Below are 25,147 nucleotides of genomic sequence, written 5' to 3'. Positions count from 1 at the left end.
CCAGGACATCTCGTGTTACCCTCTCCCTGATGCCAGTGTCTCCCCCGCCAGGTCCTGAAACAGGCGAAGGGCTTGTAGCGGCTACTCCCCCATGTGCCAGGACCGTAAGCCTTCAGTCCAGCATTCGTTAGCATGCGCTCGTGATCAATAACCACTTGCCTCACTCACTAGGTTAATTCGCGCTCTGCTACTGAGCGCCGGGTTGTTCACCCCGGGGAGCAGACAGGCGCTCTCGGAGCCAGGAGGCCTCGTGTTTTGTAAGGAGATTACCTCCCACTGCATCGTGAGCAGGGCTTCCCTCCCCAGAGTCCCGGTGTGGAGCACGCGGCATGGCCGTCGCCCTCCCGGGAGGTGCCAGCACCAGCGAGCCTGCGGGAGAGGCCTGATCCGGCGCAGGCGCGGACCCGATGGCTCAGCTCCCTGCAGCCTTATCGAGGGAGACGGACCCTTCCCAAGAGCGCCCCGCACATCTCTCCCTACGCGGTGTGGAGGCAGCGTCTTCTGTGATGAACGGGGCGGCCTGTGCTGGGCTCTGCCTCACCCCATCGCTCCATCTGTTCTCTGCCCTCTGTGGGGTGCTCTCACCGGCCCTCCCGTCCTCCAGCCGTGCTCCCCATCCCCTGGGTACCAACACGCGTGGGGCAGCGGTGCAGCTGCCCTCCGGGAAGATGTGCCTCGTCTTGCTGAGAACCGGTGCTTGGAGGAGGCACTGATGGGTGGGAGATGGCAAGGAAGAGATCGGCAGTGATTTTGGCTGGTACCTAATCCCCTTGAATATCAGGGAGTGGGAGAAACTCTGTGACTTTGTGGATGGAGAAAGGTGTGTGGCAGCAGCACGTGTGGGTTTTCAGCTTTTAAGGTAGGAGTTGATTAACTGGTTGTTACGTCTGCAGCTGCTTCAGGGACTTCTGTGCCTGGGGCTTGCTGTTAAATCTCTGTGCAGGGACAAGGCCAGCACTCCAGCCCCCGAGGGCATCCTTGGGGCGTGGGGAAGCCGGGGCTGGCTCCGCAGGAGCGAGTGCCGCAGCCCCGCGGTGAGCCTGGAAAGCGGCGATCACAGGGCCACTCCTGGCAGAAGGGCGAGCTGTCCCTGCGTGTCCCCATCCTGTGACTGCACTCAGGCTGGCATCTTGCCTGCCAGAGCCGCTGCAGGCCAGGTTGGGGATTTGCTCTCCGGATGGCTTTTTGCAGGGACAACTTGCATCGGGCGATGCCCCTGGGGTAGGGGACAGGGGCACCGTCAGGGTGGGCTGCTCTCCTCTGGGTGACCTGTCCTGGATTTCCTTGGAGTGGGTGGCAAAAGGGAAAGCTGTGGGGGGTTTTGGCATCAGGAAGAGAAAAGATGCCCAGAGGGAGGTTTCTAACCTCTTCCCACCAGGTAGCCAGGGCACCATCTGATAAAAACGTGTGGGTTTTTTGTTTTAACAAGCTAATGCATCTTTTTGGTGGGGAGACGGAGCGGGCTGGGATGAGCTCTCTGTCACATTACTTAGCAAGGCAGGAGGTGGAAGAGGTTCGGCAGTGGCATACCCTGCGGCCGCTCGATGGCTTGAGTGAGGATCATCCCCAGCTCGCCGAGGTCAGTGTCTGATCTCGCAGGGACTGTCGTAGGGCTGGGCTAGTGTGGTTCCCTCCCAGCTGGGATGCGGGAGGGTGATAGTCCTGGTTCCCACTGGGTCCGATCCAGCATTGGAGCTCCGGGGCAGAGACATCGCTCGCCGCCAGCCTGCCCCAACAGCACCCAAGGGGACGGGTCTCCTCGTGGCATCCTGCGAGGCTGGGATGCCAGCCTGGGTCCAGCTGGCCACGGGCCGCTGCTGACGTTGGTGGCTCCTTCCCCACCTTCTCCTTGGGCTCAGCCGAAAGAGTTAATGAAACCATTTGAGAGGGGCCCCCAGAGGCAACTGCTGGAGGTAATAATCTTCTTTCGGCTCTTTTTTCTTTTCCCCTGCTAATTGCAGGGTTGACATCGTCCCCTCTCATGAAAGGCTCTTTTGTCGGCTGGGTTGCTGGGCAAAGCCCGGGCTTGGCAGCAGGTTGCAAGACCTGGGTCCGTCTCCTGCACATCCCTCTCCGGCGGCAGGTAGTGAAATGGCTCTTTCAGCGACAGCGATGTCCCTCCCTCCCTGGCTCCCATCAAAAAAAAAAACCAACTACAAAAAACCCTCCTTTTAGCCAACGGTGCCCGATTTTCGCCCCAGTTCCACCTCGCAAGCGGAGGGAAAGGTCAGCCAGTCTAGACGCTAATCCGTCAAGTGTTGTATTTCTTCGTCCGCGGGTGTCCTAGCAACAGGATTAATGCAGCAGCGTAAGGCGGACATTGGCTAGGTCCTGCTCCATCCCAGGCCGGTGGTCCGGATGCGTGCCGCTCCGCATGGCCGGGCAGGGGGGAGAGGTGGGCTGGGCTCCGGGGGCAGCCCCAGCCCCACTCCCTGTGCCTGCCCCAGGCTCTGCTGGCAGCTCCTGGTGGTTAGCTTCGGTCCAGCAGTGGCAAAATTTGGGAGACAGGTGATAAAACAGGCTTTTAAGGATGTTTCGGCTGGCCTGCATCCATCCAGGGATGGGTGGGTTGGTGGTGAAGCATCTCTGCCCCCAGACCAAGACCAAGCCTGATTTGGGGAGCACACTGGGGTGGGATGCGCCATGGCCAGGTACAGCCCACCCAGTTACACCAGCTCCACCGCGACTGCACCGGGACTTTGGGACAGCCTGCGTCGCTGTAAATCTGACTCTCGCGGTGGAAACGGGTCTCCCAGTACATCCCCTGCATCCCAACGTTCGGGTCTCCCGGTACATCCCCAATGCTCCGGCTGTGCGAACGGTCGCTGTGCAGGGGTTGCTGTTAAGCTACCGGCATCCCTCCGGCCTTGGGGTGTTGCTGATGTGGTTTGGACTGATGAACGGCAGTTGTGCGAACCCCAGTAAAAACCAGTTTGCTTGGGTAGGGAGTAAAAATGTTTCCCATTTCTTTAGTTTTGCTGTTTAACCTTTTTATCGCACTGTTGCTGTTCAATCTCGATGACCCCGGTTTGCTTCCGAGTCTTGCTGGTGATGCTTCACTGCCCGTGCCTGGGCTCCGGGGTGCAGCTGGTGCCAGCGTTTGGCACCCGGACGTCCGACGGGTGGTACCCCAGTGCGTGCCACAGGGCGTTGGTGGGCGCTGCGCACCTGGAGCCGGCAGTCGGAGCCCCCCGCGTACACGGCGCCAGGGGCACGAGGCAGCTGCCCGCTGATAACATTGTCCCATTTTAATCTTTTAAGCCCTTCCTCTGCTTTCCCTGTGGCCCCTTCCGGGCTTTCTCCTGCCCTCCCTTCCTTACAGAGGGGACAGCGAGCGTTTCCTCCATGAGCCGCGCAAGCCTTCGCCCCTTCCTTGCTGCAACTGTGCTCCATTGTGCTCCAATATCCCCGAAAAGGTGGGTGCAAAGCAACCTCCTCTGGCCAAAAGCGGTTTAAAGAGCAAAATCTGGGTTTAATCTTTGCCCTGCTCCAGGCAAGGCAAGTCGCCGCTCCGGCCAAGCAAGTGACGGAGAAGAGCTGGGGCTGGCCGGATACAGACACGACCCTGGGAGCTCCTCCAGTTTTCAGCATCCTTAAAAGCGTGGTCCTGGTCCGGTGGCGGGGCTCAGCCCCGGAGGCACTGAAGCCTCCCTGCTCTGGCTGCCGGCTTTCCGCCCTGCAAGCGGCCACACGCTTTAATTAGGCGAGGGGCTGGCGGGGCTCCAGGGTTGGGAGAAGGGGGGTTTGTTCCCCGCAAAGCCCGGCCGGGTGCTGCGGGGACAGGCTGGAGCTTGCCCGGAGTCCCATAGCATAGCTCCTTCTACCTACATGGTTTTTTTTTTTCTGCAGCTGGGATGGGTTAAGTGGGGTTTTAGGAGCGGTTTCTTTTCTCTTGGGTGCTTAAAACAACAACAAATAAAAACCCACCCCGGCGAAACAGGCTGGTGACGCTGCAAGGAAGGAAAGATGTTGCTCTGCTGATTTATCGGGCCTTTTTTATCTTTACAGGTCACTGCTAGCATTTGTGGAATTGGCCTTGCTGCAGGAAAAACTGGTTTCCAGCTTTCCCGTTAGGAAGGAACTTCTGCGATCATGTAATTAAAACGCAGAAGAAAAAAACCCAATAAATCCCAGAGCAGCTGGTTGTGGTGCTCGTAGCTGGGTCCTTTGGCGGCTGCCTGTGTCCTCTGCCTTTCTCTGTCCTTGGCTGCGCTGCCTGCAGCCTGTAGCAGAAAAAAAAAGCAGCATTTTTTTGCCCTTGTTCTGGTCTTTCGGCCTCTTGCACCACCCTGCAAAAGCAGGAAAAGAAATCCACGTTTTGACCATGGAAGTGTTTCAATCCATCTTGAAGCAGTTTCCAGCATTTTTTATCACCTTATCTGAGCTGGTGCTGGCACCGGGCTGGTGGGCTGGGGAGTTTGGGACCGTAACTCCCCCATCCCATAAATGAGAAGTGAGGGGTCCGACGCATCCCCATTACAGCTCCCTTGCAGCAGGCAGCAGGGCAGCAGCTGCCTGCAGGGGCTCATCCCAGGGGTCCAGGGTCCCCAGGGATGCCTGAGCTTTTCAGGAGGGAAGGAAAACCGTGCCTCCGTGGGATTATTTCTTTTTTTGCAGTTTCCTCTTTGCTGCCAGGTTGAGAAAGGACGCGCTGCGTAGACTCGGATATTTGGGAGGGGAATATTTTTTCATCCAGGGTGATGACGGGTACTGCTCGCTCGGGATGAGGGAAAAGACTCCCTGCTATTTGGGGCACCTTGAACCCCAAGCATGGCCGTCGGGAGCAAAACCATCCTTAACAGCATTGTTTCTTAGGGATGACTAAAAGGAGGTGCCCGAATGACGTACCCCGTGGGGCTCGCCCAGCCTTTCCAGCCCGCCCCCCCATTGAACCCTGTGGTATGTGAATTTTTGCTGGTGTCAGAGGGTCGGCGGCAGCAAAATCCCTCCCGGTTAAAGGGTGGGAATACCAGTGTGTGCAGCTTGGGATAATTACCAGTTGTCAGCAAAACAATAGTGGCATTGTAGGGCAGGAGCGAAGCGAAAGGGCCCCGTCTTGAGCGTAATGTTACTTTTCTATTTACGTTGCCATAGTCTTTGCTGAGAAATGGCCCTATTCTCTAATCCTCCTCTTCAGGCATGCCTGCTGGTTTTTTGTGTGGTTTGGGTTTTTTTTTTTTTTTTTTTTTAACCCTTACCATCCTGGAAAACAGCTTGCAGCCACCCATCTCTGTGGCACTGTGCTGCGTGGCCGTCCTCGGCTGGTGGTGGCGTGCCCGTGGGCTGGCCAGCTTTGCTTTGGGATGCTGATGCTGGGAACAGCGCCTATCCTTGTTCTTGATGTCTGTCACATTATATGCAGTCGATTTCAGTGCATTGAAGATATTTATTGACGTCATATTTTATCTTTAAAACCAACTGATTTGATGAAGAAGGGAATAATTGGTCAACTGATGGCTTTTGGTCCCCATCTCCTGCTTATACTGAGGACCAGTAGATCTCTCATCCGGTGTGTTTTGTCGTTGGTTGGAAAGGGATGATGTGTTTTCTGGCCTCATCCAGGTCCTGTTGACTTTCCCCAGTGCTGAAGGAAGCTAAGATATCCTCTCTCCACTTGCATGGAGCAGCAAAGTAGCCACTGACAACATCAACCTGTTTGACCCCCTTAATGTTCATCTCCAGTGGTGCTTGGACTTTCTCAAAGGATCTAAATTTTGCTGCTTAAATACTTTCTGTGCCAGTGGAGACACAGACTGTCATCCTGGTAGGGAGCAGGGGATTTCAGCCTTGGCTGACATCAAGTTGTCATTGCTCAACTTCATTTCAAGGTGTTCAACTGATTTGTTTTTTCTTTAGCATTGGGACATGTGGAGCCGGGTAGGTTCAAGGGCCAGATGACGCTTTCCCTGTTTAAGTGGCCCCTCATCCAGGCTGCTAACAAAGGCATTAAATAGCTTTGGCCCCAGCATCCACCCCCAAAGGGTCTGCTGGGCATCTCACCCCCTTGTATCCCCCCACCATGGGGGACTGAAAGCCATGGCGAGGTCTGGCATGAAGCGCAGTGCCCAGCAGACAACCCTGGCATGGGATGCCAAAGCAGGATGGCCAAGCTCGGCTGCCTGGTGCAGAGGAGACTTTGGAAAGAGCAGGGAACTGATGCCAAAGTCAGCAGCACAGGCGAACTATTGTCTGAGGAGTGCAGAGAGGTGGAAGGACCACAGAGCGGACAAGGAGTCTTGTTACAAGCACAGCCAGGGGCTTCCAGAGGCTCCAAGCTAAACAAAGTCCCCTGCGCTGCAGGAGGGCAGCGCTGACAAGACTGAGGCTGGTTGGACGAGCGGGAGATTGCAGCTGAAGCCCAAAATCAAAAACCCCTCCCGGATCCCTCTTTTCCTTTCCGTTCCCTAGCAAAATAGTGTTTCTTGCCACCTGGCCCCGCAGCAACCACATGAGCTTGGATTTTGTTTGCTGTGAGCCACGCTGAGGATGAGGTTAATGAACTGCTGGGTGGGTTTCCCTCGCCGTAAAGCTGTGGAGAGGCTCCATAAAGCACCCACAAGCTGTGGCAGTTGCCTCTTGCAGCAGCGTGGACCAGCTAGCACCCGGCATCCCTGGCTCCCGGCGGATGCAGGATGGATGCTGTACCGCAGGATGGATGCTGTACCGCTCCATCGTAGCTTCAGGTACTACTTTGTTTGGCAGCTCTTCTTTGTTTTGTATGGTGAATTGGGTTTTTTTTTTTAGCTGTGCTGGTATTTTCCTCTGCACTAAACTCCTGAAAAACAGCTGGGAATGGGCAACTCCCAGCTTTTGTCGTGCAGCCTTCGAAGCTGGTGCAGGGTTACCCTCCAGCAGCGCTCCTTGACGTTGGCAGCTTAACATCCTGGCAGGGTGCAGCACGAAAGCATGGTCGAGGGGTGGGCAGGGTGTCCCGTGGGCCCTTTCCCAGTCCCTCTCGGTGCCCAGCCCTCTCCATGGCTGGGAATATGCTCGTGGCAGTCATGTCCTGATATTTTGGGCTTCGTTGGCTTCTCTGGTGCATGATGCTGGAAGACTTCGTTTGAGCTCCGGGGAACCATACCCCACCTGGGTAGCTTGTCCCCCTCTTCTCTGCTTTGCTTTGTGCAAATGAGCAGGTTGCGATGGCATCGAGTCAGCTCGTAAACCCTCCATCCCAGCCCTGATCTCCCCTCATCCCACGGTACAGCGTCCATCCCGTGGCACAGCATCCATCTGTGAGCCGAGATGCCGGTTGCATTGGTCTCCCTGTATTTCTAGGTAGATAGGTGCCTGGGAATAGGGATGCGCTCCCCAGCCGCGGACCCACTCGCTCCCTCACAGAGATGGAAACCAACCGCCCCCCCGCCCCGATAACTGGCTGGTCGCGGATGCTGCCGGAGCCCCCTCGGCTGTGTGCCGGGGCAGGAATTCCAGGAACGCAATTGAAATTCGGGGCTTCCCGGGAGTGTGGCTCCCAGGCTGAGCCGGGACCTTGGTGGGGGGTAAGAGGGGGAGGTGAGTCTTCACCCTCCAAGGAGCAATTACTCTACAAGGTGATTTATTAACGCGGCAGAGAGTGAGTGAGGGGGTTGCATTCCTTCCCTCACCTCCCCTCGCCTTATCTCCGGGCTGTCGGTCGGCCGTGGAGGGAGGCGAGTGATGGGAAGCAGAGCCGGTGGCTCCTGTGGAGGCAGGGTGGTGGGGCTGGGGGCTACAGCTCACACCGAGCGCACCTTGCATTCTAAAGACCTCCTTGCACTTTTAAAGACCTCCCTTGGGTTTGGCTGAGCCCAGAGGTTGATGGCCCCTCTCTGCCATCCATCCCCTGGGGTGGCCAGGGCACCTTGCAGGGTGGCCAAAGTCACCCCAGCCCCAACTCCCTGCCCCTGCTGCCTTGTCCTCCTGCCCATGCAGATGGGGAAAAGGGGAACGCCAGCATCTCTTGTCTGTGCCTTCTCGAGCTTGGGGCTCCCGGTCTTCGCTGGAGGGTAATGAGTTACAAGGCAAACGCAAGATGCCTTCAGTGAGACCTGCCCCTTGGCGTGCTGTTCCCCAGGGGCTCGACCCCCGCGGGTATTTTTAGCCACACTTGGAAGGAAGGCTGTTTGCTTTGTGCTTTGCTTGCCCTGCCCGCTGCCGTTGCCTGCATAATTTCCCATGAGGGCTGACAAAAATACTCCTTAAATGAATAGGATGGATGCCCCAGCGCAGTGGGTGCCTCCGTCTCCGCTCGGTTCGGGAGCGGGAGGAGGATGCAGGTAACGGCGGGGGTCTGGGCACGGCTGCCCTTCTTCCCCCCGGGGTTATTCGATGGCTCCCTGAGGCAGTTGTGACATTTTTACGGTTTATCTTATCGAGGAATTTGCTGGGAGGATGTTTCTAGCTCTCCATGAGTAAATGTTTAGGAACGCTGTGGTCCCGGGAGCTCGGCGGTGTTGCATAGCCGGAGGCCGGGGGAAATGCTGGCCTGGAGGCAGGTCCCCGCAAACTGGCACCTGCATCATTTTTGGGGCCGTGATGGGTGCCATCACTCACGCCGGCTCGGCCCCCGTGCATCCTTGTCCCCAGCCCCTGCCTTCCCATCGCCCTGGCTGAGTGCCCATCCGTGGGCCAGGTCCCACTGTCTCTCCCCGGGGGCTGTCTCCACATGGGAGGTCAGCGGCTCGGGATGTGGCAATATCCTCGTCGTGTGTCTTGATGAGGGCCTTTTAACTGTTGTTTGGGCTTTTAGATGAAGAACAGATTAAAATCCCAGACATCCATAGGATTTATAGATACCATCTGCCGCTGACAGTCACTGAATTTTTCTGCTCGCTGCATGAGCGCTCCTGCCTCCTCCAGCATTTTGGCTTTGCCGGTGTCAAGGTTTCCTTCCTTCCTTCCTTCCCCAGCAGCATCCATGGAAGGGGAGATCAGCGGCGAATGGGGCATCAGCGGTGGTCCCAAGCGCTTGCTCTGCTGTGGTTTTGTGCCCTTTGGAGGTGGATGCTTTCTCAAGCACCCTACAGCAATGTTGCCATTGCTGGTGGTAACCCAGCGAGCTTTCGGCAAGCTGCTGGTGGGCTCTGGAAAGGTCGTGGGGCTACGGTGTGTTTGCATCCCGGGGCTGACCCCACCAATGCTGCGTGTGGGTCGGCGCAGCTGCTCTGAAGGGACCGGGGATATTCTTAGTGGTGGCCAAAAGCAAGAGGCGATTTGCAGCCATCCTGCCTGCAGGCTGGGGGAAGTCGGGGCTGGAGCTGGCAAAGAGAAAATGGATAAAAATAGCCCGGTAATGAGCAAATTAAAGCCCCTAATTGTTAAGGGAGGCTCCTTGGGAGCTGTGCCATGGGGATGCTGTGACCTCCATCCTTCCCTGGTTCCAGGGGTGTGTGGCGGAGCAGGGGGTGCCCTGGGGGGGGTCTTTCCCTCTGCGGCTCAATCTCTTGGCAGCAGGATCTGCTGTCGGCATTAAAGCCCTTTCTGCGGCTGCGCTGAATCTTTTTGGGCTCAAGGCTCCTCACTTGGGACGTCTCGGACCCGGGGTCCCCCGCTGGTTTGCGGAGACCTTCCCTTGAGATGCGAGCAGCTCCCTGCCTGCACTCTGTCAAAAACCGCTGCCCGTCCCTGCCCAGACCTCGGTGACCTCTGGGCTCGTGGCCGGGATCGGCCACCGGGATGGGTCGTCACCCCTGATGGGGTGCAGCAAAACGGGTCTCCTGAGGGTGCTTCCACGCTCTGCTCGGCCTGAGGCTCCCTCTGCTGTCCATCTGCCTGTCCGTCTGTCTGTCCGTCTCCGCCAGCCCGGGTCTTGCTGCGGAGGGGTCCGGCCTCAGGCTGTGGAGGGGAGGTTTGCTGAGCTGGGCTGGGGCAGGGTCCCCGTCCCCTCCCAAAAAGCTGAGGGGAGAGCAACCCAGAGCTGCCGCGGCGAGGGCTCGGGACGTGAGCTGGGGACGCAGCGCACGCCGCGAAGCCCGGTGTGTTCATGGCCGGGTTTGCCGTCTCCGACCACTGCCACGGGCTGCTCGCCTGGCAGGGGACACGCGTGGCCGGGTCGCTTGAAACCCGCTCGCTCAGCCCCGCTTCGGCCCCAAAGAATAACATCGTTTTTCTTTAACCGCTGATGGGATGCTGCAGGTCTGAAACCTGCGTGGCAGGAGCTTTTTTCCTCTTCCCCCCCCCCCCTCTTTTTTCCCCCTCTTTTTCCCCCCCTCGTTTTTCCCCCTGTCCCCCCTCTTTTCCCCTCCTTCCCCCCCTTTTGCCCTCCCCCTTCCCCCCCCTTTTTTTCCCCTTTTGCTCCCTCTCTCTTCTCCTCCCCCCCCCCCCTTCCCCCCCTCTCTTCTCTTTTCTTCTGGGACAGGACTGAGCCCGCAATGAGCAGGGCAGCCTCATCCCCCTTTTTCCAGAGGGACCAGGCTGCACCGGCGGATGATGGACAGCAGTGGAAGATGCAGCCAGCCTGGTCAGGAGGGAACTGGGACCAGACTTAGGGTCCAGTTTTGCTTTAAAGAAGTGCAAAGTCATGGTGAGCTTCTGGCAGCATCCCCTGGAGCATGCAAAGTACTTTTTGAGAGACTTTAGCCTAGCAGAGGCTAAAACAAGGGGTTTCCCCTGCTCTGCCAGCAAGCCAGCTGCCATGGCTTCTCTTTGGGGAAATACTTCTCCAAAATATTTCACCAGCTGGTAACGTTCTCTGTCCCAGCTGGCCGCTTGGTCAGTGGCAGAGCTGGGCACGCTGGGTCGGGATGCTCCAGTGCCACCTGTGCCACCAGGCCACCCTCCCGGCCCTTATTTTGGAAATCCCAGGTCCCTTATTTTGAGATGCCCCAGCCCTGGCTCCTTCCCTGGGAGCCGCCGGCCCAGAGGTGTGCAGTGAAATGAAGATCATTGACTTAACGAGGGCTGGCGGCGGCCCTGCGTGCGGGGAGGTCCCGCGGCATCGCTGCTTTGCTCTGCTCCGCTATCATGAGCTGCCTAATCCCAGCAGAAGGGAGAGAGGGGATTTTTTTCTGGCTGGGCATTGTGTCTGCACACGCTTGGGGCACCCCAGCATGGTGCCGCTGCCGGAACCCTCCTGGCTGAGACGAGGCGGCTCATCGGGGCTCGTGATGCTCCCCCCTGGCTCTGGGAGCTGCCTTGGAGATGCTGCGTGGCTCCGGGGGGCTTGGATCACATCCCACCCCACTTATCTCCCCCCAGTTTGGGGGAGAAGCCATGGGAGCACCGAGCTTTTCCCTCTGCCCTCCCCACCAGTGGGAGAGGAGCAGCAGTCACCGGCATGCCGAGGACGCAGGGAGGGTCCTGCACCCTGCCGGGATGCCGCACCCTCACCCCAGGGGAGCAGAGCCGGGCGCAGCAGGGTCCTGTCCAAACGCGCCGGGGCGGGTTGGCAGGCTGGCTCCTTTCATCAGGTTGATGGGAGCATATGAGCCTCGCGGGGGGGCTGTATGGAAGCTCTGACATACGGACAAAAACGCGTCCCGCATGAGATTAGTCGCGGGCTGTTCCACAACACGCGCCCCTAACAGCATCAGTCGTCGGGCAAGCCTATTAGCAACAGCATCCTTGCCATGCCAGCTGTCATTTTAAGGGGAACACTCACCCATTTCGCTTAAAAAGTAGCGTGGGAAATGTTGCGTAAAGCAAAATAGATATCTGAGCATTCATTTCAGTGCTTTTCCTGAATATTTTTTAACTGGAGCGTCAGGCATTGCGGGACCGCATTACCGCAGACCGTGGCGTTCCCAGCCATGCAGCGCCCCGGCTAGGGGGAGCCGAAATTGTCACCTCCCCATCAATGTCCCTTCTCGGGGACACTTTTTGAGCCACAAAGGTGACTCGCCCCGTGTCATGGCAAGAGCAGCGTGGTGGTGTGGTCCGTGGGTGTGCTGCATCCCAGCAGGGGACCGGGGACTTGGTGCTCCCCAGGGATGAGGGCTTGTCATCTCCAGAGCTGGGCACCATTGAGGTGGGGAAATGGGCCAGATAAGTGGATTTGGGGTGATTTTTTTTTTCAGCTGGGACAAAGAGCGACTGAAGTTTTAGCGGCCTGGGAGAGAGCGCCAGTGCTGCCCAGGGGAGATTTTCATCCCAGGCTTCAGTAAAGCTCAAGTACTCAAGGTTACGATTGCTCAGACCTCCTGGCTTCCAGATGTCACTGGCGCGTGACGCTCGCAGCACGGGGGGGATCGCAGACGCTCCCCTCGCTGTCCTGAGACAGCACCTGGGGGGGTCCTGGCCCTGTAACCGAGCTGGGAAAGCGGCTCAAAAGCACTTGACTTTTGGGACTTGTGTTTCCGGCCAGTGGAAATCTTGGAAATGTTTTCTGGGATTTTTTTCCCTCCTTGTTTGGTTTTGCTCTGAGGTTATAACCTTTCCCTGAGACCTGGAAGGGGGGACTTGTGTGTCCCACTGAAGCTTGGCATCTGTGGGGACCGTCTCCATGTGTGACCCCGCCATGCACGGCTCTCGACGCCGGTAATTTAACCAGATCCACTGAGCAGGGAGAGAGGATTTAGAATTTTCTGGGCAGGAAGGAGTTAAAAAGCTGGCAGCAGCAGCAGCTGGGACAGGGAACAGGGTGCGTCTGAGGGCTGGCTCGGCTCCCAGAGGTTTTGGGGGGCTCAGGTGGGGACAGCCGGGCTGTGGGGTCCTCGGGGGGCCGTGCCGGGTGCAGGGAGGCTGGCGCTCAGGAGAGGAGGGTTTGGCAGGGCCGGCGGCACGGCCACTCCTCCCGCTGTGCTCCGGTTTGAAGGGTCTTGCGCCAGAGCCGGAGAGGAGAGAGCGATGTGAGCGCTCCGGGAGTCTGGCCGGGGCAAAACTCCTGCCTCTTCCCTCCTTTCCCTCCTCTGGCCTCTTCGTTTCGTCCTCCGAAGCAACAGGGCTCGTTTTCCCTTCCTAATGGCCCCGGCCCCACCTCGCCTGGGGTTTCTGCTCCTCCTGGCTTGCTGCTTCTCCTCCTCCGAAACGCAGCTCCTGGACTGGATTTGGGGCAGCACGAAGACCACAGGAAGCCCAGTGGCACCGGCTGAGGGAACCGCGGCGCCGGAGCCGCTCGCCTCTGCGGCAGCTCCCACCCCCAGCGTGTCCCTGGGGACGTGGGGTGGCCAGGTGGTGGGGGACGTCACCACCGCACAGCGCCAGGAGCCGGATCCCGGCACAGCAGCACCTACGGGTGAGGGGACCGCAGCCGAAAACACCAAGCAGTGGGACGGGAATGCCACGGGGCTGGTGGAGAGCACAGCACGGCCAAGCATCACTCCTCCCCGCAGCACGTCACCTACCCCTGGCCAGGATGCGGCCAGCAGCTCCGCTGAGGATCTGCAGCTCCTGGGGACAGGGACCACTGAGGAACCGCAGCTCTTGGGGATGGGGACCACTGAGGAACCGCAGCTCCTGGGGACGGGGACCACTGAGGAACCGCAGCTCCTGGGGACAGGGACCACTGAGGAACCACAGCTCCTGGGGACGGGGCCCCCCACAGCGACGGGGACACGGGTGTCCTTGCAGAGACCGGCAGGTCCCTGGCCAGGTAGTGCCCCTTTCCCTTTCTCACCAGGTGATGGTACCCACGAGCAGGCGGTGCCGCCCCGGGACCCCACGGTGCAAACGCCCCGACACCGCCATGGAGCATCGCCCGCCCCACCGAACCTGTGGCACGGCACCGGCCGCCGGGGGCTGGCGCTGGCCGGCATGAACGGGAGCCGGAGCCCTCCTTTGCCTAACGGGAGGGTGGCTAATGGTGTGGATCCTCCTCTTGCTGATAACTTCAGTCCTCGCGAGTTTGATTTACTAACTGCTGCTGCGCGACTCTACAGTAGTAGTGGCGCGGGGCTCGCATCCTTGTTACCCAGACTGATGCCACCGGCCGGCCGTTGCCTGCCTGTCCCAACCCGCCTGTCCTTCTGCAGTATGCTGGGCACCGACCATTTCAGATTACCGAATTACCTCCGCCACAGCAGCGAGGCGGAAATTCGGGCGGCTTTGCATGAGTGGGAGGGGCTGCTTGAATCGCGGTGCCATCGCTACGTGGAGTGGTTTCTCTGCTTGCTCCTGCTCCCCGGGTGTAGCGCCTCGGTCCCTGTAACCCCCCCGCCATGCCAGGGCTTCTGCGAGGCCGTCAGAGACCAGTGTTGGACGCACTTGGCCAGCGGGCGCCTGCCTCTGCCTTGCGATGCTCTCCCCGAGGAGGACGAAGGGTATTCTTGTGTCTTTATTAATGCTTCTGCAGGTAATGTGGCTGGGTCACGTGTGTACGTGTGTCTCCCCTCCCCAAACTCCCCCAGGTTTTTAGGCACTGAGGGATGCTTCTGCCTTGTCCCCTGGGATGCTGCTGAGTCCAAAATCACTTTCCATCCCGCCTCGGTTTCTTCAAACGGGGACCGCCAGCGGGTTTTGGCTCCCTCCGCAAGGCTGAGCATCACCATCCCCTCCTCGGGCTCTTTCACCCCCGGTGAAACACAGTGGCCAGGTTAAAAGGCAGCGTCCCGGTGGCCAGGACAAGAGATGCTCCCCAAGAGCATTGTGCCGGTGTTCGGGGCTGGTTTGCAGGTGCCGCAGAGTACAGCAAAGCCAAAGGGCTTTTTTGGGGTATCCCTCCCAGGAGCAGGGCGCTTGCAGAGCTGGCAGCTCCCCACAGGGACAGGGGAAGGACCAGGACCCTGCGCCCACCCGACTGCAGCAGCATCGGGGACTGCGGCAGTGAGGAAGCTTCAAGGTGACCCGCGGCCGTGCTCGCACGCTTCCGTCTCCCAGCGCGGCCCTTTGCTTTGGGGTTAATGATTTACCCAACGGCTAATGTTTGATTCCCCCCCTGCTTGGCAGGCAGGAGACGTTGTTTCGCCTCCAGCTTCATCATTAGGTGGTTGTGACCCTTGTGTAAGTCAGCTGGGGACTGAGATGTGCCTCTTCAGCGGGGGGGGGAAGGAAGGGAGTGCGGGGGGGACTGGCGCTCAGAGGAATGCATGTCAGGGTGTAAGAGCAAGAACACAGTTTGGGATGAAAGCAGGAGCGGGAGCTCGCCGCTCCCCCCGCCGAGCCCTCTGAATGAGGCTGTGTTCCCGCGCCGGCCCCCCGCGCCCTCGGGTGATGACCCGGGGCTGCCGACCAGGAGCGGCGAGACACCCGCTGCCATCAGAGGGACGATTTAGCTGGGGCCAGCGGACAAGGGTCGCGCACATGGTCCCCTCGGCGTCAAAGCGGCTCTGTTCGCTGGCCGACCCCGTGGGGGTGTAGCGGGATCATGGGGATGCTCAGAAGAAGGCAGTCGCTCCCGGGAATGGGTGGGAGACGTGGGGACTGTGGTGCACCCCATGGAGTGACTTGAGATGCTCCTGCATGCTGGGGGTCCTCTGCATCCCAGCAGGGATGGGACGCATGGGGCCACACTGGCAGCCCTGGCTTGGGCCAGCCAGGAAGGTCACGGCAGAGCGGGAAGGTGGCTTTGAGCATCCCGGGGTCCTTTCCAACGGCAACAAGAGCAAAGGCCTGGGTTGCTGCGGCCAGAGGCATCCCCGCAGCCATTCCATGCCAGCACCCATCCCGAAACCGCTGCGGCGTCAGCTGTCTCTGGCTCTCTGTGCTCCGCGGTGGGTGCTGCCAGTTTGCCACAGGGAGAAGAGGGTGTGATATTTGAGCTCTGGGTGCCCTTTGGAAAAAGCAGGCATGGCCTGAAAGGTTTGGGGTTGAGAAGGGCACTTGGCTTTTGCAGGGGAGCAGCTGTTTAAAGGGGTCTCCCCTTACCCCCCCCTGCTCCCCAGGACCCATCCGGCCTCGCAGCCCTGGCTTCTGTCTGCTTTGCACATTGCTCAGGGGAAAGATGTGTCCCTGTTTGCTTTGGGAAGTGCCGGTACCCAGCTCCCACCCTGGGCTCGGGGGCGAGTGGCATGTTTGGAGAGGAGGGAGGATCCCAGAGCCAGCTGAAACGCCAAGGGGAGCGTGGTTGAAAATTGCATTGAAAATAACAAAAGCCTCTTTCAGCCTGTCCCCCATCATCCCGAGCCCCAGGGGCAGACGATGGCCTGTGTGCCTGCAGAAATTGCAGCGCCGGCTCTTACACCCGTGCGGACCCCCAGGAGGAAGCTCTGGTTTCCTCTTCCCTTAAAGCTGCTGTGAATTTGGCCTCCTCCAGCCTGAGATAAGCTCCGTCCCTGCATCCTGGTGTTTGCAGTCGGCTTGGCCGCAGCCGCCTGCTGCAGGGTAGCTGGCACGGCTGGGGACGGTGCGGCTGGGAGTGGGACAGTGGGAGCCGGCTTGTGGGGTGCCTGAGCATGGGGTGTCTCAAGGGTGGGTGCCAGGCTGGGGCTCGCTGTGGGTCGGGGGAGCCCCGCTCGCTCGCCCCGTCATTTTTGGTGTAAGGCTGCGCACATCTGGGCACGAAAGGACGCTGGGCTCCAAAGGCTGCTGGGCTCCAGGATCCAGAGGTCCCTGCGGCCAGCGAGGCAGAGGGGCTGTGCTGAGCCCTTCCCCTCCGAGCTGGCTGGGGATGCTCCATGGGGAAGCGCAATCCCAGTGCAGGGCAGATGAGGGGGTTAGGGCTGGTGCAAGACTGGGAAGGAGGTTTCTTCCCAGCCGGGTGCTCAGCTTGGGAGGGACTGGGGACTTGGGGGAGCAGGGTGGGCACAGAGTAGTTTTAGAGCAGCAGGCTCAGGAGAGGATCAGTGGGTCTGGGAGAGAGAAAACTTGCCCCCACCTCTAATCAGTGACATTTCTAACGTCCCTGCTGCCTGGGTCCCTGTCACGGGGCTGGCACTGGCATTGGGACTTGGCAGTAGGGGGAGGCTGGGGATGCTCCTTGTGCGCAGGTACCCGCAGGCTTTGGAAGAGGCACCCAGGTTTTCATCTCCTCTCACCATCCCAAGAGACGTGTTTTCCTTCCAGGCTGGGCAAGGCTGGGCTGATTTCTTCTTCTTTCTTTTTTTTTTTTTTTTTCCCCTCCTCTTTTTATTTTTTGTAAGAGCTCTGGAGGAAAATGCCTGGCTCCAGAGCAGGGAGGAGGTTCCTGGCTGGTCCTTCCGGGTTCAACACACCTCTGATAACCCCCCATTGCTCACATGAAACACCAGGGATGGAGTTGGGGACATTGAATTGTCTCAGCTCCTGCTCCTGACTCCAGGGATGGGGCCAAAATCAGCACCAAGCATCTGTTCCCAGTGTGGAGCCCTCGGCCATTTCAGAGCTGAGGTGGTTGGGTTTTCTCGCTCCTGGGAAACACGGAGTTAAAAAGCACCCGGCGTGCTCGATCCCATTGAGTTGGCACCCGCCCGAGAGGTTGACATAGGAGAGGAGGAATCCAGCGCCCGGTGTGTGGGCGATGAGGATGTGCCTGCTGCCAAAACAACGGGAGCTGGCGTACAGAGGGCCGGCTCGCCCCGGCCAGATGTTCAGCTGCGTCGGGTAGGAGAGATCGTCCCGAGCAGAACTTCCCCAAGCGCCTTGAGAAAAAGGAGTCGGGAAAGGAGGCGAGCTCCAAACTGAGATCATCTGGGAAGCTGATGGGGCGCGCTGGCTCGAGCCCCATTCCCAGGGTGTTGCAAGGGGATGGCTCTGATTTATTCCCAGCCGGGGTGACCCCATAAGCTTGTCCAGGGATGATGTGGGGGGTCACTGTGACACCGGAGCAGGTACAGATGCAACACACTTCCTCACGGCTCCGTGGTTGTTCAGCTTCCCAGTGCTCCGGCAGCATCCCCCGCTGCCTGCATGGGCGTGTTGCTACCATGGGCAAGATCCCTTTGGTTTTATCCCATCTCAGGGATGTCCTGGCTGTGGTTGGAGGGCCAGCAGCAGGGAATAGGTGGCATTTTGAGAGCCACGTCCCAACTGTGCGGTGGGAGCAGCTCAAGGAGCGTTGCTGCCTTGGCCAACCTGCAGCCTGAAGGAAAATCCTGGGCCCTGGGGAGGGCGAGCAGAGGGAGCCATTGAAGAGTGGCATTTGGGGAAGGCATAGCCCATGGTGTCCCCCCAAGGTGCCTTGCTGAGGGTGACCATCCTTGCTGGGCCAGTTGTGACTGTCCCCTTTCCCTTCCTCTTGCAGAGAACCTGAGCACTGAGGTCAGCCTCCTGGAGCTGATCGGAGACCCCCCGCCAGAGGAGATCCTCAAAATTTATGGCCCCGACAACAACCCCGGCTATGTCTTCGGCCCCAATGCCAACACGGGCCAGGTGGCCCGGTACCACCTGCCGAGCCCTTTCTACCGGGACTTTTCCCTCCTGTTCCACATCCAGCCCACCACCCCTCGGGCCGGCGTGCTCTTTGCCATCACAGACTCCTCGCAGAGCATCATCTATGTGGGTGTCAAGCTCTCGGAGCTGCGGATGGGCAGGCAGCAGATCATCTTCTACTACACGGAGCCGGGCTCACCAAGATCATATGCAGCAGCCACCTTCACCGTGCCCACCTTGCTCAACCAGTGGACGCGCTTTGCCATCAGTGTGGAGGAGGAGGTAGTCGTTCTCTACCTGGACTGTGAGGAGCACGAGCGGGTCCACTTTGAGCGTTCCCCGGACGAGATGGAGCTGGAAGATGGCTCCGGGCTCTTTGTTGCTCAGGCTGGAGGAGCTGACCCAGACAAATACCAGGTAAGGCCTTGGGTCACTCCCAGGAGCATCTCCAAGGAGAATCCTGGGTGAGGCTGGAGGGATGTGACACCAGCCTGTGCCTGTTGAACCAGCCTCTTTGCCCAGAAGACAAACCAGAGGCCATGCTCCACGTGCATCCCTGAGAAAGGAGATGCTTGGGGGGGGGGGGGGAAGGTGGCTTGAGATGCCACCAACTTTATTGTCTTGGGTCTCACTAAGGCAAAGCTCTCAAGGTGGGCTGGCAGGAGGAGGTGGGGTTGTGCTACAGCACCCACCATTGCCCATACCTTTCCCAGCAAACGCTGAGCCACTTCGAGTCTCCCCTTTGCTAAAAATACCCAACTCGTTTGGTGGAGGGGCTGGTTTGGCTGGTAAAATGTCTCTCTTAGCTGGAAAAAATGCTTGGGCTGGAGCATATCTTTGTTGGCTGACGGGCAGTATCTGCAGGAAGACTTTGGAGAGCAAGGAGAGAAGGTGATAGCTCAGCCCATGATTTGAGCGTGACTTATGTTCTAGATAAGGTTTATGGAAAGTGTGGGGAAAATGCCCAGCTGACGTGGAAATCCCCTGCAGTGCTTGAGGAAAGGGAAGTTCAGGATTGCACTGCCGGGTTTCTCCTGGGTTGAGCGCGGTTTGCCCAGCAACAGAGGCTCTGCTTTTCCCGGGGAGCGATGCTTTTCCCGGGGAGCTTTGCAAAGCACGTTTCTGAGCTTAAACATCATCTTGACTAACGAGTAGTGCTGCCGCAGTGCCAGGTAAACCACTTCGGGCAGGAAAAGCTCCTCCGAGAAGGGTTAATGATTGATGGGCTGGGGACCAGTTTGTGCTGGGATTTGAGTTGGTCCCTTGAGGTCTCAAGAGCAATTTTTTGCTCTTGAACCTGCTGGGAGGGCCAGGTCATGGCCGTGAAGGAACTCCTTTCCCCAGCTGGAGAGGGTTTGGCACCAGCTGGAAGGCAAAGCAACAGCCCAAAGCGGAGCGAAGCACTCCTGCCTTTCTAGCAGATGATGTTCCCGAGCTTGCCAAACACCCGATCCCACTGCCCGCCCCCGGTTTTCCCGCCAGGAATAGCCGGCCATCGAGGGATGGAGGCTGACTGCCTCGGCCGGCCGAGACGGGAGCGGGGAGCGCAGGCTTGAATGTCTCCTTGGCATCTGACTGCCTCGTGGTATTTCCACCGCTGACCAGCCCTGACTCGGGTTATCTGGAACTAACGGGGCGTCAAGCAGATTAAAACCTGGCCCTCAGTCAAGCCGTGAGACGAGCTGCTCATGGGCAGCTGGAGGGCTGCTGGTGGGGTCTCAGCTGGCTTCTGTGCTTCTTCCCGAGTTGCCTTTGTGTCAATGGGATGAAACCTGGAGGGACGAAGCCTGCAGGTAGTACAGAAGCCCGTGGGACAGCAGATATCAAGGGCGTTACTGTAAATGGGATCTCAGCCGGGGTCTGGCAGGAGGGTTTGATGGCAGCTGGATGTACGATAAGACCTACGGTGCTGCCGCCCCCTTTGTTGGGGCAAACAGGCTGCAAAGGGCCCTTATAACCATCCCTCACGGGGATGCCTCAGCTCAGGGCTGGAACCGGGTTAGTTCCGACGCCTCCGGCAAGCCCCGGGACCAGGAAGGCCAGGCTGGAGTGCTGCATTTATCAAAGCTTGGGCTTGATGCTGGTGCTCGGCAGGGAGGAGAGGGATGGATCAGAGCCGGCTGTCGCCAGGGCGAGCAGCTGGAGGAGGTCACAACCCACCTGGGGGGCATTTGCTTGTGGGAGGGATTTATATATATATATTTATATGTAAAAATAATATATATTTAAAATAGACTATATTTATAATATATTATATTTATGATATATGTGTAATATAATATATTTAGAATATATTCATATTATAATATCACAGCCAGCCTGGCTGAACTGCAACTGCCCCTGATTCTTGTTTTCTTAAACCCATCGTGTTTCCTGAGCACAGTTCTTTCCCGGACGTGTTGCGCTGTGCTTTCAAGCAAGCCCAAATATTATTTTAGATGTCTCACCCAGGGAAGAGAGGCCGAGCGGGAGGTATCTGCCCTCTCCGAGCTCGCTTCTCAGCATGGTCCCCGGCACCTCCCCGACGGGATCAGAGGGATGGGCGGCATCCCATCCCAGCAGCATCCCATCCCAGCAGCATCCCATCCCAGCAGCATCCCATCCCAGCAGCATCCTATCCCAGCAGCATCCCATCCCAGCAGCATCCCCGTGTCCCATCCCAGCAGTGAGGATCTGGGCTGGGCTCGGGGATACACTGGGTGACCCCACTCGCTGTGGAAGCCGTGGGACTCAGGCTGGTACCCACACACAATCGATACGGGTCTGCTGCCCTGTAGCTCGGCTGCGGGGGTTTGTCTGGAGGCAGCATCCATAGGAAGGAATTTGTGGCGGTTTCTTGTATAAACAAGCGGTTTGGATGCGCACAGTGCTTGCAAAACCCAAATAAATGGTAAGGAAGCATGGATTAGCCTAAGAAATACAAAACCGGGGCTGCAGTTGGCTGGGCCCTGCCAGCGGCCCTTGCTTGGGGCGGAGAGGCTGTCTGCAGCTGGGGAGTCCTCCGGAGAGGGGGAAGGAGGAGCATGGCCAAAGCATTGCTGGCTGGCTGGCCAGGTTCTGGCCGCCGCCTCTGCTTGGCTGGCCTGGTGCCGGTGCCGGCATGGGGCTTTTCCTCATGGCTCACCGAGCCATGCCGGTGGCACTGGGGACCGGGGCTGCAAGGTTGAAACCTCGCTGTGCTGGGACATGGATGCTCAGGTGGAGACCGCTCTCCACGCCGGGTGAAAGAGCCTGATGTACACAGGGTGCTCGGGGACGTGGTGGCTGGGCGGCGCGGCAGGTCACACCGTGCTGTGGGGTGGCTTGCGGTGCGTGTCTGTCCGTGGGGCGTGTCCATCTGTGGCAGCCCTTGGTGTGGTTTCCTTCCAGGGGGTGATTGCCGACTTGAAGCTGCAAGGGGACCCACGGGCGGCCGAGCGCCAGTGTGAGGAAGAGGAGGACGACACTGAGGAGGTGAGCGCTGGCAGTCCGGCCAGGGCAGGTGGGGGGCTGCCCCCCTGTGCTCCCAGCTGACTCCTCGCCCCTTCTACCCGGGAAAACGCAGGTCTCTGGCGATTTTGGCAGCGGGGCGGAAGGTGGACACGAACCCTCAGGGAAAGATAGGGTGAGTTGTTGCCCGCAGGTGTTGCACCCAGTAGCAGGACCCCAAGATTTTAGGGACAAGGAGGACTGGGTGCCCTCCATGGTCAAGGTCCCGGGATGCCCGACGGGGTCCCGATGCCTGCCCCTTTTGAGAGGGCACTGGGAGATGAATGGCACTGCGGTGTCCCCTTATTGTTGGCACAGGGTGTCCCGGGGCTGGTGGATGCTGTCCCCGTCACCTCTCCGCCCGTGGCAGCGGGTGGCGGGCCGAGGAGCGGCGGAGGCTCCCTGCAGCAAGCCGAGAGGACCAGAGCAGAGGAGACGCTGCGGGTCTCTGCGGGAGGTAATGCCGACAGCGGCATCCCCTTCCCCGCCGTGCCGGCCAGCCCCAGGGCACACCGGCGGGGACGTGGCAGGGTGTCCATCCCCGAGCACGACTGGGTCCCTTTTCCCTTCCTGCAGGCACCGGCCCCAAAGGCGAAAAGGGGGAGAAGGGCGAGCGTGGCCTGAAAGGGGACTCCGGGACCAGCAGCATCGTGGGGAGGGGCAGTGTCAAGGGCGAAAAGGTGGGTGAGAGGGGGGGGATCCCAGGGGCTTGAGGATGCCACCGATGTGTCCGCGTTTGACACCCACTCCTCTTTGTTCCTGTCCCACAGGGGGAGAAAGGAGAACTGGGCATTAAGGTGAGTGTCACAGGGGGTGCCGGGGCAAAGCCATGCCTGCCTGGGCTGCCACCCCTGGGGACGTGCCACCCATGCCCGTTTCCTTTGGCTCCCCAGGGCAGCGCTGGATTTGGCTACCCTGGCTCCAAGGGCCAGAAAGGGGAGCCGGGCGACCCCGGCCCCCCTGGGACCCTCTCGCGGCACACTGACGGCTCGATGGTGGAGCAGGTCACCGGTCCCCCAGGGCCACCAGGGAAGGATGGAGCCCCTGGCAGGGATGGCGAGCCTGTGAGTCGAGCCTCCCCACCCCTCGGGTATCCCCTCTCCCCCCACGCCTGCCTGCTTGCCTGCCTGTCTGCCTGCACACTGACCTCTCCCCTCTCTGCCATCCCTAGGGCGATCCCGGCGAGGACGGCAAACCTGTAAGTGGGGTGGGGGGGTGGTGGGGCAATGGGTGCCGGACGCCCCCCTTGCCTCGCTGCCCACTGACCCCCCACCGCTCCCCTTTGCAGGGCGATATGGGGCCCCAGGGATTCCCCGGGATGCCGGGGGAGCCCGGTCTGAAGGGGGAGAAGGTGAGTGCCGGTGCTGGTGTGGGGGGACGGCACACACCGCTGCCCCCTCTTCCTCTCACCGGCGGCTGGGCTACGCTCGCAAACCGTGCTCTCTCTTCTGTGCCAGGGTGACCCCGGCGTGGGGCCGAGAGGACCCCCTGGACCACCCGGTCCCCCGGGACCGCCAGGACCCTCATCCAAGCATGACAAACTGGTGGGTACCCCCTGGGATACAGGGATCTGGGTGGGGGGTACAGGGCCACAGAGGAGTGGGACGCTGCTGCCAGACCCCAGACAGCTTCCCCGTGCCGCCGGGCACCCCAACCCTGGCCATCGGTGCCTGACATCACCCTCGTGCTTCTCCCCCAGACCTTCATCGACATGGAGGGCTCTGGCTTCGGCGGTGACCTGGAGAGCCTGCGGGTGAGTGCGGCTCCTCTCCTGCCAGCAGGGAGCGGGGGGACGCGTGCGGCCATCGTCCCTTCCTTCTCTTCTAGGGTCCGCGAGGGCCGCCCGGTCCCCCAGGGCCACCCGGCGTGCCTGGTTTGCCAGGGGAGCCAGGACGGTTTGGGATGAACCGCACAGACCTGCTGGGACCGCCGGGGCTGCCAGGCAGGGATGGGATCCCCGGGCCACCGGGGCCAGCGGTAGGTGGCCAAGGGGACCTATCCCAGGGCCACACCCACGGTGGTGGGGCTGTAACTGCCCCCTGTGGTGGTGGGGGGCTCGGTGCCCACCAGCCCCATGGGGTTTTTCCACACTGGAGCCAGCTCCTGGGCATCTTGCAGGGTCCTCAGGGTCCTCCTGGAAAAGACGGGGCGGCTGGGCAGCCGGGACCCAAAGGAGAGCAGGTGAGTGTCCCACGTCCCGTGGGAACATGTCACAGCTCCCCCACAGGGCAGCTGGCACGCCTGGCACATCTCCAGGAGGTCCCAGCTCCTTCTGTCCCTGGGCTGGGGAGCATCAACCTGTCCCTGGAGCAGGGCAGCTTCTTCACACCCTCTTCTTCCTCCTCCTCCCCAGGGCGATGTGGGTGACCTCGGCCTCCCCGGTGCACCAGGACCCAAGGTACTGTGCCTGGGGTGGGTTTCTTGGCGGGGGGGGGGGGGGGGGGGGGGGGGGGTGTCCCACGTACATAGCAGAGTGGAGGCAGGGGTGCTGCTTGGGGGGCCACCTCATGCCGGAGCGGGGAGGGGGATGCTGGTATTTGGGGTCCTCCCAGAGCAGAGCAGTGCTGTGGCTCAAGGGTGCGTGGAGCCGCCGACCACCCCCAGAATGCTCGCCGGGCTCCCACCACCCTCACTTGGCTTTGGTCCAAGTACTGCTGCCTCGAGAAGTGGGCTGGCAAGCCGAACAGGGTGTTTCAAGGCACAGAAGGGGCTTTGCCTGGGGGAGTTTGGGTGCCCACACCCCGCTGGAAAACCCCCTATCTTCTGCACATCACTCTTCTGCCCGCCTCCTCCAGCTTCTTGCCGCCCCGCATCCCCCAGGGTGGGGGCTTCCTGGGGCACGCGTGATCACCCTCCCCTCCCTCGGGGGCCAGGGTGCCCCTTCGGATGGCCCATCCACCACAGCCCGAGCTGGGGGCAAGAGCCTCAAGAGTTAAGGTTCCTTAAGGCTGCTGACATGAGAGGGCAGATGGGTCGGCAGCAGGCGTAAGGACTGATTCTGCTGCTCGGAGACCCGTAGCAAAGCGCGAGGGTGCCGCTGAGCATCCCCCCTCAGCGCTGAGCTCTGCCACCGCATCGGAGCCGGCGATGCACGCAAAAAAAAAAAAAAATCACATTTATGGTTTTAGACGAGCCTCTGGTGGCCACCGTGCGCATCGCACAGGGAGCCGGTGCCATGGGAGGACAGCCGGGACGAGGGACACCGGAGCTGGGCGATGCCCCATCGCACAAAGCCGCTCTGCCCCGGAGCCGGGGGAGCACCTGTGCTCTGTCCCAAGGGGTGGTCTGGGGATGCGGGAGGGGATGCGCTGCCTCCCGCTTGCAGGCACCAGGCAGAGACCCTTGCCACCTCGTCCCATCTGTCCCCTTTTTTTTCTCGTCCCCTTTGCAGGGCAGCAAGGGAGAAACAGGACCAGCAGGAGCCCCGGGAGAGATGGGGTTAGCTGGCCTTCCTGGGCCCATCGGACCCCGAGGGCAGCCAGGGCCCCCCGGTCCCCCGGGACCGCCGGGGCCTGGCTACGAGGCTGGATTTGTAAGT

The 25,147-nt window shown here is 60.0% G+C and overlaps 1 protein-coding gene across 3 annotated transcripts in view; it reads left to right on the top strand.

Moving 5' to 3' along the window:
* The window catches only part of COL18A1 (collagen type XVIII alpha 1 chain), a 41,266-nt gene that overhangs the window by 9,181 nt on the left and 6,938 nt on the right, over window positions 1-25,147 (top strand). For 2 of the 3 annotated variants that reach the window (XM_075512070.1, XM_075512069.1), the window contains exons 3-17: window positions 18,014-18,558; window positions 21,511-21,594; window positions 21,686-21,745; window positions 21,928-22,066; window positions 22,186-22,289; window positions 22,380-22,406; window positions 22,503-22,673; window positions 22,781-22,807; window positions 22,898-22,960; window positions 23,067-23,153; window positions 23,309-23,362; window positions 23,437-23,586; window positions 23,728-23,790; window positions 23,963-24,007; window positions 25,001-25,141. In XM_075512070.1, coding sequence (XP_075368185.1) covers window positions 18,014-18,558; window positions 21,511-21,594; window positions 21,686-21,745; window positions 21,928-22,066; window positions 22,186-22,289; window positions 22,380-22,406; window positions 22,503-22,673; window positions 22,781-22,807; window positions 22,898-22,960; window positions 23,067-23,153; window positions 23,309-23,362; window positions 23,437-23,586; window positions 23,728-23,790; window positions 23,963-24,007; window positions 25,001-25,141 — 1,760 coding nt within the window. Of the gene's footprint in view, window positions 1-12,879; window positions 14,210-18,013; window positions 18,559-21,510; window positions 21,595-21,685; window positions 21,746-21,927; window positions 22,067-22,185; window positions 22,290-22,379; window positions 22,407-22,502; window positions 22,674-22,780; window positions 22,808-22,897; window positions 22,961-23,066; window positions 23,154-23,308; window positions 23,363-23,436; window positions 23,587-23,727; window positions 23,791-23,962; window positions 24,008-25,000; window positions 25,142-25,147 lie in introns of those variants that run through there. The other variant, XM_075512068.1, reaches the window with a different exon arrangement.

This window comes from Mycteria americana, chromosome 9, assembly GCF_035582795.1.
Source record: "Mycteria americana isolate JAX WOST 10 ecotype Jacksonville Zoo and Gardens chromosome 9, USCA_MyAme_1.0, whole genome shotgun sequence".
NCBI classification, from domain to species: Eukaryota; Metazoa; Chordata; class Aves; order Ciconiiformes; family Ciconiidae; genus Mycteria; species Mycteria americana.
Note: the sequence above shows the minus strand (reverse complement) of the source record. Positions and strands in the feature narration are given on the sequence as shown.